Genomic DNA, 12,307 nt, shown 5'->3' on the forward strand with positions numbered 1-12,307 from the left:
GGAGATGATGATGAAACAAGAGCTTAGTATGTCAGAGCTTTTAACTAATTAATAGAGTTATACAGTGTATTTTAATGCAAAAATCCTCTAATTGTACCTTTTAGTTTAAACTGCTCTAGCATTTTTATATACCTGTTTTTAATATTAATTTTAAGCAGAGTATCTATCATTCTTAAAGTTACTATGTTGATTTAGCATAGTTTTTTTAATTGCAGAGATTCAATAGCATACCTAGCAAGTGATCCTCTGCAGTAGGCATCTGTAAATGTGTCTTTAGGTCTCATGGCAGGAGTCATTTCCTTCTGAACAAAAAGTGGCTGCACAAATCCTTTTAAACACTTTTTGGTATCAGTACCAACATCAGTATTGCTCTGTTAACGGAGTTTAAGTTCTTAAACAGGAATTTACTATTCTTAATTTGGTCCACATAATGATACGTCATCAAGCTATTGTTAAGGTAAACTTCTCTTGAAAGATAAGTAATCTCAGGATATCAGCTTTTGGTTTAGTTACTTTAGAGACAAGAAAAGCCTATAAGTTTATTTTAGCCACCTGCTGCTGTTTTGTCAAAGATTGCTTTCCATCAGATGATTTAAAAAAAAAAAAAAAAAACAACCAAAAAAAACCCACAACACCAAAGCTTGGATTTTTAGTTCAAGGAAAACCATCAATGTGGTCTTCTGACACTACTGTATTATGTTAAAATATGGGGTCACCTTTTAGCTGTACACTTTAAAACATACATGAAAATGTTCAAATTTGCTTTCTCGTAACTCTGTCAGGAATTACTCTCTGTAGTAAAAAATCTTTGGCCAGATGTTCTCCAGACTACAGAGTATTTTAAGAAGTAATGGAAAGTTGAAGTGTTTGTTTACTGTTAATTTGACACCGCCTCATAGATTTGAAGAAGTGGAGGGTTTTTTGTAGAGTTGTGTTTAATTTGTAAGGGGTTTAAATATCTGAAGACATTTTGATTCTACAAATATTTTTGGTGTTCTGATGATTCCGCAGAAGCAGCGCAGTTGCAAACAAACCTGCACATTCAATCCTGAAGTAATTTACATTAGTTCAAAGGTCCTTCATAGGACTTAACTTTGTACAGAATGACTTACATGGGAATTGATAATTCCCCTAGTATTTGTTAGTAAATAAGCTCAAAACTTTACCGTCATAGGTGCCAGCCACTTCATGTGTTTTTTTTTTTTTTTCTTTTAAGGCATGTCAGATTGTGGCAATACGTTACAGTATGCACAGCTAAAAGGTACTTTAGTCAAGTCCATCAGAAATAAACTCCACTCATGGAGGTGATGGTTTTGTGAAATAGTTGGGGATTTTTTCCACCCTGAACTGCATGGAACAACTGTGCTATAGACCTGTTAAAATTGTTTTGAATTTGCTCTTAGATGACTTCGCTTTTGTTTTGTGGGCTTGCATTTTCTCTGAACTAGGCAGTTGGAAAATACTGAAGTGAAGATTTCTTCCATGTCTTTTCCTAGACAGAATAGGCATGACATTAACAGGCTCAGCAAAACATTTACTGATGGAGAGGGGTTTTTTGTGCAGGAATTTTTCTCCTAAATGTGGTTTCATTGTGATCTCCTTGTGTTTTATGAGCTTTGGGAAATAGCTTGTATTTTTCAGTTGATGAAGTTAGGGTTGAAATAGGGTAGAGCTCTGTGCTCTACTGATGTACACTGCTGAGTAACATAACAAATTAACTACATTGTATTGAATGTTACTCCTGTGTTTCAGAGCTTTCAGCCAACACAGCTGCCTTTGCTAAAAGTGCTGCAATGTTAGGTAACTCTGAGGACCACACTGCTCTATCTAGAGCTCTGTCTCAGCTTGCAGAGGTTGAGGAGAAGATAGATCAATTGCATCAAGAACAAGCTTTTGCTGATTTTTATGTGTTCTCAGAACTGCTTGGTGATTACATTCGTCTCATTGCTGCAGTAAAAGTGAGTACTACTAGGAAGAATACTAGGTTTTGCCTTTAAAGTCACATTCTTTAACGTGTAGATTTAGAGTAAATGAATGTGTGCATTTGCACATGTGGTAACATGGCTAAGACTTTGCCTGAAGTTCTAGATGAGTAATGTGAATGCATCCATGGTCAGTTATTCCCATGATAAAAATGGTTGTGATCAAAAATGGGAAGGAGTTAATAAGATCCAGACAAAATGTAAATGAACAACATCATCTACTTTGAGCAGTACTAATTGTGCATAGTAGTTGGGGACACCGTACGCTACTGTGTCTAAGCATACCATACTTGATTCATTCAGGTTACTTATTTTTACAGTATGCTCATAAATTTTCAAGAACATGATTTGACCATATTTGGTAGATAGCGAAAAGTTTTTGTAAATAAAAAACAAATACAATTTGTGGATCTACGTCTCATTAAAGAAAATACTCGGTTTTGGTGTAAGTCATGCTGCATGGTATAATTAGACTTTGACATGGGAAGGGTTATCTACGAATTTTATCCAGAAATATCTTAGAACTTTCCAGGTTGTTGGGAATACGTATATTTCTTTTTCTTGTCTTTTCTTTTTTTTTTTTTTTTAAGTATGCGTAGTTTAATTCTGCTACCTTAGTCCATTGCTAACAAAAATGTATTACCGAATATGCATGTAATCCATATACATGAAACATTCACTAGAATCTGCATTTAGAGAAGCATTTGCGTAATAGAGCACTTTGTAGTGGTTGTTTTGGTAGTGTTTTGATGGAATGATGAATAAAATGGTTTGGGGCACTAAAGCATCTGCTCTGAAAAGGCTTCTTGAATATGCTGTTATTTGTGGAAGGTATTGAGCTGTGCAAGCACAGCGTCAAATGAAATGCAAGATGTGGTGAGCACAGTGAGGTTTCTTTGAGTATACTTGTTCCATTTTTATCCAGAATTACCTTTTCCTATTAGGAATTTGGATAGCTCTGACAACTCCAGCTGTTTAATAAATTTGTCTGTCCTTACAGGCTGTGTTTGATCACAGAATGAAATGCTGGCAGAAGTGGCAAGATGCTCAGGTCACTTTACAAAAAAAACGTGAAGCTGAAGCAAAGCTGCAACTTGCCAACAAACCTGATAAATTGCAGCAAGCTAAAGATGAGATAAAAGAGGTAATGTTATCAAACATTCTCGTGGGGGTCAGATTTTCTGCATTAACTCATTCATTCTGCATTAACACTACTTTATACCATTTTTATTTACAAATCACTCATTTGCTGTTTTGCATATTTACTAAAATTGTTTAAAAGTATTTATTTAAAATATTAAATGTGCGCAATTGTTGCTCATTGTAAGATCTGTAAGGCAGTTAATACTGTCTCTACAGAGTCTGGGACATGGGAGGAGGGGAACGTGGACAAGTTAAATAATGCTTTTAACTGTTAACAGATTGCTTGGGTAGGCAGGGGAGCATCTCTTGGCTTCTAAAGCTAAAGTCCAGCTAAGACGACTAATGGAGAACTGTTCCATGTTTTGCGTAATTGTGCAGCATATCTACCCATATATATATGTGTGTATATATGGTGTAATTTCAGTTAAAATAAATCTAAGATGTTGAAGTGTCATAATTTATACACTTTTTCTGTCATGCTTCACTAAGGAAATTGAAGAGGTAGGACAACTTAATTATTTAACATTAATGCATTCTAATTATGCACCAGTGTTCTCCCATTAAGTAATGGGAGAACATCATTGCAGACTTTAAGCTCTCTTACTCAGTTACTTTGTTTGGCTTCCTCATTGGTCACTAACCACATGCTGCTTTCTTTCTGCCCTTCAATATATTTTACATATGGTGTTGAAGTTACTCATTAACTTGGCTTTATTTTTCTTTAAAAAAGCCTTTGTTTACTGGGAAGACTTAATGTAACTCTTGTGTGACCACATTCTTGCTGGTTGCCTCTCTTGATGTCACCCATCCATCCACAATACAAGTGAGCTGGAACTCCTTGTTGATGATACTTCCTGAGTATGGAAGTAGTAGGAAATACTCAGCAATCCTTTCTCAGTCCCATATTAAAAGAATTAATTATGTTGTTCCTGAAGGATTTATTTTTCCTACTTTATTGGATGATTAGGGAGGGTTGTTAGTAAACCCACAGTTTGAATGTGCTGATCGAAAGTTATTGCTGCCATTGAAATATGTTTAGAGTTCCTGAATCTGTAACAGTAGTCTTTTTGTCAGAGAAATTGCAAAGTGGAAGCCTACACAGCTTAAGCTTCATCCATGACTCAGTTGCTTTTTGCAGATAAAAGGCGAAAGAATGGTCCTAGAAATACCTTATTGAACCAGGAGAAATTTCTCCTTGTCAGAAACGACAAGATGGCGGACTATTACCCAGTGATAATTCGTATAGGGCCTGGCATTTGGGCATGATGAAACTGGGATGTTGGATCCATCAGGCCTGTGGAGGCTTTCACTGAAGTCTGAGGCACCTCTGGTTGCTGTGGTAGGAAGGCACAGGCAGTCTTAATCTACCTTTTCCTTGGCTGAGTTTTGTATTGTTTCAGTCACTAGATAGCTCTTCAGTTCTTCCATAGCTTCATATTCTGTAGCTAAAAAGGCAATAAATGGGACTCTGAATAAATATAAACTAAAAATATAAATATATAGGTATTTATTGGAACATAGATGGTGGTTATCTCATATCACAGTAGTAATTTGACACTGCATAACAAAATGCTTTTGTGAATAAATAGCACCACTGGACTGCTAACAGGAATATATTATATTGAAGTATGTTGCTTCCCTGCTGCCTTTTTCTGAGGAAGATGAATGTTAGTGGCTATATTGGCTCCATGACTCAGTTAATTATGTTGAGATGAACAGATACAGTTGCGTTTTAAATACCGGTTAGCCTGCGTGCGTCTGAGGTGTGAGGCTGAGAACTTTTTTCACAGTATATCTACATAGCTAGCTTAAATTTAACAATATAATAGGTGTGTAAAAGCAGTTACAAGGTAATGTAGATGATGATCTCTTATTGTGTAGCTGGATCTCTTTTCCCATAAACTAAGGATAAACATAACGTAGTGTCATGTATTGTTACGTGAATGGCACACTCCCAATATGGCAAAACCCCGAAAACAAGCAGTATCACTGCCTCTGAATTTCCTTTTTGTGTTCTTACCTACAATAACTCTTCTACTCCTGCTTTCCATGAAAACAGTTCCCATTGAACAAGAAAGCATGTGCTTTGGCTTGCTTAAGCAACATGCATTCTGATTGGAAAGCCAATAAACCTGTCCTCAGTAGCTTGTCATCAGTAACAGAAATACGATAATCATGTACTTGACCATAGGCAGAATGAATATTTAATCATCTCCTCTGGGATTAGGAAAGTACAGGGAACTAACTTTTGAGACTCTTCCACACTTGATTGGACAGGTAGTCACAGAAAGCTTATAGGTTTAGATTCCTTTCATAGCGGTGTTTGTAAACAGAATAGCAGGTAAAGCTTTAGAGATCCTTTTTCTTTTCAACAGAATCTTTAAAAATTGTTAAGCGTTCCATAATAGCAATACTAAGATATTTTTACATTTCATCTACAGATAGCATTATCTTAGAGATGCCATTGTTTTAACTAATCTGATGACATCCTATTATACAAATTGTTACTCTGAAATTGTTATTGTAAGATTTTTCCTTAAGTATGCCAAAATGCCAAATAGGTCCTTTTCAGCTCTTGAGTGACTACCACTGATATACTAAAAAAAGTTCAGATGCTGATAGACTGTACAACACAAAGTCTTATCTCTGCATATCTTTCCTTTGCCAGTGGGAGACAAAAGTTCAGCAAGGGGAAAAAGATTTTGAACAGATCTCCAAAACCATTCGCAAGGAAGTGGGAAGATTTGAGGCACGTATAATTTTGTCCAAGTAAATGACAGTTTTACTGTAGATAATACTGACATTCCAAGTAAAATTGGTTAAGAGGTTAATATGCCATAATTTATTTATTAACAGAAGGAACGAGTGAAAGACTTTAAAACTGTTATTATCGAGTACTTAGAGTCATTAGTGCAAACACAACAACAGGTAAGATAAATTTTAAGCTTTGTACAAATTGATATTTAATATGTTCTATATTAGTTTAGTTAAAAAACGACAGGCTTTAAGTCTAGCAGTTTCTAAAACATAAAGAACTACTGTTTCCAGTGACTCAGAAGTAGACGTTGTTCCCAAACGAGTGTCTGGAGTCTTTCCTTTGTTCATTCCAGGAATATAACCCTCCAGCTTTGTTTAACTATTTAAAAAAAAAATAAAAATGGTACCCGTAGAGATAAGAATAGCAAACTGAGATTGCAAACAAATTCTGTATAACTGTATTCTATAGCATTGTAGTCAATGTGTGTTAACAGCTCTGTTACTATGAGCAGATTTGTGTATATATTATTTGTATTTTTTCTTGCATTATGTAATAATGTGAATGGATAATATGAAGCACATATGTTCTTACTTTGTCTGGTAGAGGCAAGTTTACCACAAGAGGAGGAAAATATGTGTTCTCTTTTTCAGCATTTATTACTTAATAATGAGTGTTTTTTCCTTCTCTTCAAGCTAATAAAATACTGGGAGGCATTCCTACCCGAAGCCAAAGCCATCGCCTAAAAGAAGAATATTCCAAATGATAAGACATTCTGGATGTTTGTCCTGGATAAAACTAAATTCCATGGTGAAATCACTTTAAATCATCCAAATAAACCACTATATATTTTATGAATTAACATGTGGCTTTTTTTATATACTACAGCATTTTATTAACAAGCTGCATGTCCTGACCCTCTTTGAAGTGGACTGTGGCATGATGTTCTGCAATACATTGCTGAATTGAACACTATTGTGTCTTAATACTTGCACTAAAATGTGCACTGCAAGGCCAGAAAGCAGATATTTTTGTTCTTTACAATACAATGTTCTGTAGTACGTTTACCTGATCTTTATGAAACAAATTTAATTGCATCGATTAATGTTCACTTAAACATTCCTGTACAAAATCATGTTTTTGTGATTACAATAATAAAGGGATGTACCTTGTGAAACATTAAACACTCTGGTTTTGTGTCTGTATATATTTACTAGTGTTCTTAGAAGTACCATTTAGAACAAATTGAGATTATATCAAAAGCAGAAACAACATTTAGTAAAGAATGCTGGAGATGGTGTTAAAGATCTACAAACAAGTATTTGTGGTAAACTATTTTGGTTTTTAATTCTGAATCTCTTCATTACAGGTATTATTCTTACCTGAAGTTATCACTGCCTTGGTAAACTGTAATGTGTTAATACTCCGAGGGTCAAAAGACTGATGCTTGGGCAACAGAGGGGCATCAACCGAAATCTCTTGTAAATGTTTTACAAATCTTCTGAAGGGTTAAGATCACCTGCATGGTCAAATACTGATGCCCTACTGGACTGATAAATTTCATCAATTGTCTCAGGATACAAAAAGAAAAATATCTTGCAATAATTCTGGTAATCGGTGAGACAGAATCACAGAATGTTAGGGGTTGGAAGGGACCTCGAAAGATCATCTAGTCCAACCCCCCTGCCAGAGAAGGACCACCTAGAGTAGATCACACAGGAACGCATCCAGGCGGGTTTTGAATGTCTCCAGAGAAGGAGACTCCACAACCTCTCTGGGCAGCCTGTTCCAGGGCTCTACCACCCTCACAATGAAGAAGTTTTCCCTTACATTCATGTGGAACCTCCTATGCTCCAGCTTGCACCCATTGCCCCTTGTCCTGTCATTGGCCATCACTGACAAGAGCCTGACTCCATCCTCCTGACACTCACCCTTTATGTGTTTATAAACATTGGTGAGGTCACCCCTCAGTCTCCTCCAAGCTAAAGAGACCCAGCTCCCTCAGCCTTTCATCAGAAGGGAGATGTTGCACCCCCTTAATCACCTTTGTGGCTCTGTGCTGGACCCTTTCCAGCAGTTCCCTGCCCTTGAACTGAGGGGCCCAGAACTGGACACACTATTCCAGATGCGGTCTCACCAGCGCAGAGTAGAGGGGGAGGAGAACCTCTCTCAACCTACTGACCACACCCCTTCTAATACACCCCAGGATGCCATTGGCCTTCTTGGCCACAAGGGCACCTTGCTGGCTCGTGGTCATCCTGCTGTCCACCAGGACCCCCAGGTCCCATTCCCTTACGCTGCTCTCTAACAGCTCAGTCCCCAGCCTATACTGGTACATGGGGTTGTTCTTTCCCAGAGGCAAGACCCTACACTTGCCTGTGTTGTATTTCATTACATTTCTCCCCACCCAGCTCTCCAGCCTGTCCAGGTCTCGCTGAATGGCAGCACAGCCTTCTGGTGTATCAGCTGCTCCTCTCAGTTCTGTGTCATCAGCAAACTTGCTGACAGTGCACTCTGTTCCCTCATCCAGGTCATTGATGAATATATTGAATAGTACTGGTCCCAATACCGACCCCCGAGGGACTCCACTAGATGCAGGCCTCCAACTAGACTTTGTCCCATTGACCACAACTCTCTGACTTCTTTCCTTCAACCAATTCACAATCCACCTCACTACCTGATCATGCAGACCACACTTCCTCAGTTTAGCTGCGAGGATGCTGTGGGAGAAGTTGTCAAATGCTTTACTGAAATCAAGATAAACCACATCCACTGCACTACCATCTATACACTTGGTTATGTCTTCATAAAAGGCTATCGGGTTGGTCAAACATGACTTTCCCTTGATAAAACCATGTTGACTGTTCCTAATGACCCTCTTATCCTTGATATGCCTAGAGACAACGCCAGGGATAAGTTGTTCTATCACCTTTCCAGGGACGGAGGTGAGGCTGACTGGTCTGTAGTTACCCGGGTCCTCCTTCTTGCCCTTTTTGAAGACTAGAGCAACATTTGTTTTCCTCCAGTCCTCAGGCACCTCACCTGTTCCCCACGACCTACCAAAGATGGTAGATGGTCTAGCAATGACTTCCACCAGCTCCCTCAGCACCCTCGGGTGCATCCCATCAGGGCCCATGGATTTATGTATCTCCAGATTGCTTAACTGATCCCTAACCCAGTCCTCATCAACCAAGTCAAACTCCTCCTTTATCCTGGCTTCCTCTGGGGCCTCAGGGGTCTAGAGCTCCTGAGGACAGTCTCCAGCAGTATAGACAGAAGCAAAGAAGGCATTCAGTAACTCCGCCTTCTTTGTATCCTCTGTCACCAGGGCACCCACCTCATTCAACAGTGGGCCTACATTGCCTCTGGTGTTAGTTTTGTCTTCAATGTAGTTGAAGAAGCCCTTTCTGTTGTCCTTGACCTCCCTTGCAAGGCTTAACTCCAAGGAGGCCTTAGCTTTCCTGGTTGCCTCCCTACAACCTTTGACGACAGTCTTATATTCCACCCAAGTGGCCACCCTCTCCTTCCATGATCTATAGACTCTCTTCTTCCACTTCAGTTTTCCCATTAGCTCCCTGTTTAACCATGTGGGTCTCCTGGCTCCCTTTCTTGATTTCCTACCCACGGGGATGCTCCAATCTTGAGCTTGGAAAAAGTGGTCCTTGAATATAAACCAACTCTCTTGGGCCCCTTTACCTTCCAGTACCCTGTCCCATGGGATTTCCCCTGGCAATTGCTTGAAAAGCCCAAAGTTGGCCCTGCTGAAGTCCAGGGTTGTGAACCTGCTCAGTGTTGTTCCTACAACACAAGATCCTGAACTCCACCATCTCATGGTCACTGCAGCTAAAGCTGCCCTCAGCCTTCTCTGCTACAACCAGACCCTGCTTGTTAGTGAGTATAAGACCCAGCAGTGCTCCTCTCCTGGTTGGTTCATCCACCATTTGCATCAAGAAGTTATCATTGATGCACTGGAGGAACCTCCTGGACTGTGAATGGCTAGCTGTGTAGGCCTTCCAGCAAATATCTGGGTAGTTAAAATCCCCCATGAATACCAGGGCCTGTGATTGTGAGGCTGCTGTCAGCTGCCTGTAGAAGGCCTCATCAACTTCCTCATCCTGATCAGGTGGCCTGTAATAGACACCCACAACAGTATCTCCCATGCTAGCCTGCCCCTTGATTCTCACCCACAAGCTCTCAGCCCACTCCTTATCCACCCCTGGACAGAACTCCATACATTCTAGTTGCTCTCTCACATAAAGAGCAACTCCACCTCCTCGCCTTATTGGCCTGTCTTTCCTGAAAAGGGCATAACCATCCATGACCACATTCCAGTCATGTGAGCTGTCCCACCATGTCTCTGTAATTGCCACTAGATCATAATCCCTTGACCGCACACAGATTTCTAACTCCTGTTTATTCTCCATGCTGCGTGCATTGGTGTACAAGCACTTCAGGGAGCAAGCTGAGCACGCTGACTTCACCCTAGGGGGATGGGAGGCCTTCTGGTCCTCATTAACACTAGAACACTGCCCTGCCAGTGCAAACCCAGCTACAACGCCATCCCCCTTCAAATCTAGTTTAAAGATTGAGCCCTGCTAATTTTTGCCCTAGAACACTTTTCCCTCTACAAGATAAACCCTTCCCACATATTAGCATCAGGTCTTGTGGTTTTATAAAACCAGCCATTATCAAAGAACCCAAAACGCTGCCTGTAGCACCAGTCTCTGAGCCAGGTATTTACAGCCTGGATCCTTCTATTGCTTCCCACATCATCACCCACAACTGGAAGGAAGGTAGAGAAATAACTTGTGCACCAGACTCTTTCAATAATTGTCCCAAGGCCCTCAAGTCTCTTCATTCCCCTTAGACTATGGGATGCAGCTTCCTCCCCTCCTGCTTGGAAGACCAGTAGTGGGTAGTAGTCTGATGACCACACTAGGTTGGGGAGTTTCCTAGTGATATCCCTAATTTGAGCTCCAGGAAGACTACAGACTTCCCTATGATGAGTGTCAACCTGACATATTGGGGCCTCTGATCCTTTTAGGAGTGAGCCTCCAACAAATATAACTCTTCTCTTCTTCCTTGTGGAGGAGGTTGCTATACGGCTGGAAGGCCTATCTGACGGTGGTAAGACCTCTGGAATAGGTTGTCTGTCATTCACATCCTCATCAGACCGCCCATCCTCCAGCAGGGCCTCATATCTGTTTCTCAGAGGCACCTGGGGAGGTGAGGCAGAAAAGTAGGTAATTCATCTGAGTGCAAGTTAGTTAAGGGGTAGGATTCTATTTGGATCTTCTTGAGTAGAAAATGCATTTGCAGGGACTGGTTATATCTTCTATAAGAAATTAGGGCAGCTAAACAGTTTTCTGAAATACACAATATTAACATAAGACGTGCTGCCCTGTCATTTTAATGACATACTGAGCTTGTCAATGGCATGTATTAACATTAATAAGAGGTATTAATATTAATACATTTTAGACAAATGTTATCATATAAAATACAAAAGAAGCTGTTTCTTTCAGCTAATCATAAGACTGCAGGGTAGGGCCAAGAATCTGTATTGGTTTTGGTCAAGCATCAAGAAACACCCAATACTATTTCTGAACAGAATGGAAACCTAAATACAGCTGGTAGATCACAGAATCCCAGAGTGGTAGGGATTGGAAGGGACTTGTGGAGATCATCTAGTCCAACCCCCCTGCTAAAGCAGGTTCACCTAAAGCAGGTCGCACAGGATCGCGTCCAGGTGGGTTCTGAATATTTCCATGGAAGGAGACTCCACAACCTCCCTGGGCAGCCTGTTCCAGTGCTCTGTCACCCTCAAAGTTAAGTTTTTCCTCATGTTCAGATGTAACTTCCTGTGCTCCAGTTTGTGCCCGTTGCCCCTTGTCCTGTCACTGGGCACCACTGAAAAGAGCCTGGCCCCATCCTCTTGACACCCGCCCTTTAGATAATTTTAAGTGTTGATAAGGTCCCCTCTCAGTCTTCTCCAGGCTAAAGAGCCCCACATCTCTCAGCCCTCCATCATAATCAGCTTTGTAGCCCTCCGCTGGACTCTTACCAGTAGTTCCTTGTCTCTCTTGAACTGGGGGGCCCAGAATTGGACACAGTACTCCAGATGTGGCCTCACCAGAGCAGAGCAGAGTGGGAGGAGAACCTCCCTCAACCTGCTGGCCACACTCTTCTTCATGCACCCCAGGGTACCATTGGCCTTCTTGGCCACAAGGGCACATGGCTGGCTCATGGTCCACTCACTGTTCACCAGCACTCCCAGGTCCTTCTCTGCAGAGCTGCTCTCCAGCAGGTCGACCTCCAACGTGTACTGGTGCATGGGGTTATTCCTCCCCAGGTGCAGGGCCCTACACTTGCCCCTACTGAACCTCATTAGGTTCCTCCTCGCCCAGCTCTCCAGCCTGTCCAGGTC

At 40.7% G+C, this 12,307-nt stretch overlaps 1 protein-coding gene across 2 annotated transcripts in view; it reads left to right on the forward strand.

Moving 5' to 3' along the window:
* SNX2 (sorting nexin 2) overlaps positions 1-7,064 on the forward strand; it is a 34,175-nt gene extending 27,111 nt beyond the window's left edge. Inside the window, exons 11-16 of one of the 2 annotated variants that reach the window (XM_086480492.1) lie at positions 1,753-1,958; positions 2,983-3,126; positions 3,615-3,626; positions 5,794-5,874; positions 5,982-6,053; positions 6,576-7,064. In XM_086480492.1, coding sequence (XP_086336618.1) covers positions 1,753-1,958; positions 2,983-3,126; positions 3,615-3,626; positions 5,794-5,874; positions 5,982-6,053; positions 6,576-6,626 — 566 coding nt within the window. In that variant the 3' untranslated portion in view covers positions 6,627-7,064. The remainder of the gene's footprint in view (positions 1-1,752; positions 1,959-2,982; positions 3,127-3,614; positions 3,627-5,793; positions 5,875-5,981; positions 6,054-6,575) is intronic. The other variant, XM_086480491.1, reaches the window with a different exon arrangement.
* The last annotated feature ends 5,243 nt before the right edge of the window (positions 7,065-12,307 follow it).

This window comes from Leptosomus discolor, chromosome Z (assembly GCF_034619465.1).
Source record: "Leptosomus discolor isolate bLepDis1 chromosome Z, bLepDis1.hap2, whole genome shotgun sequence".
Lineage (NCBI taxonomy): Eukaryota > Metazoa > Chordata > Aves > Leptosomiformes > Leptosomidae > Leptosomus > Leptosomus discolor.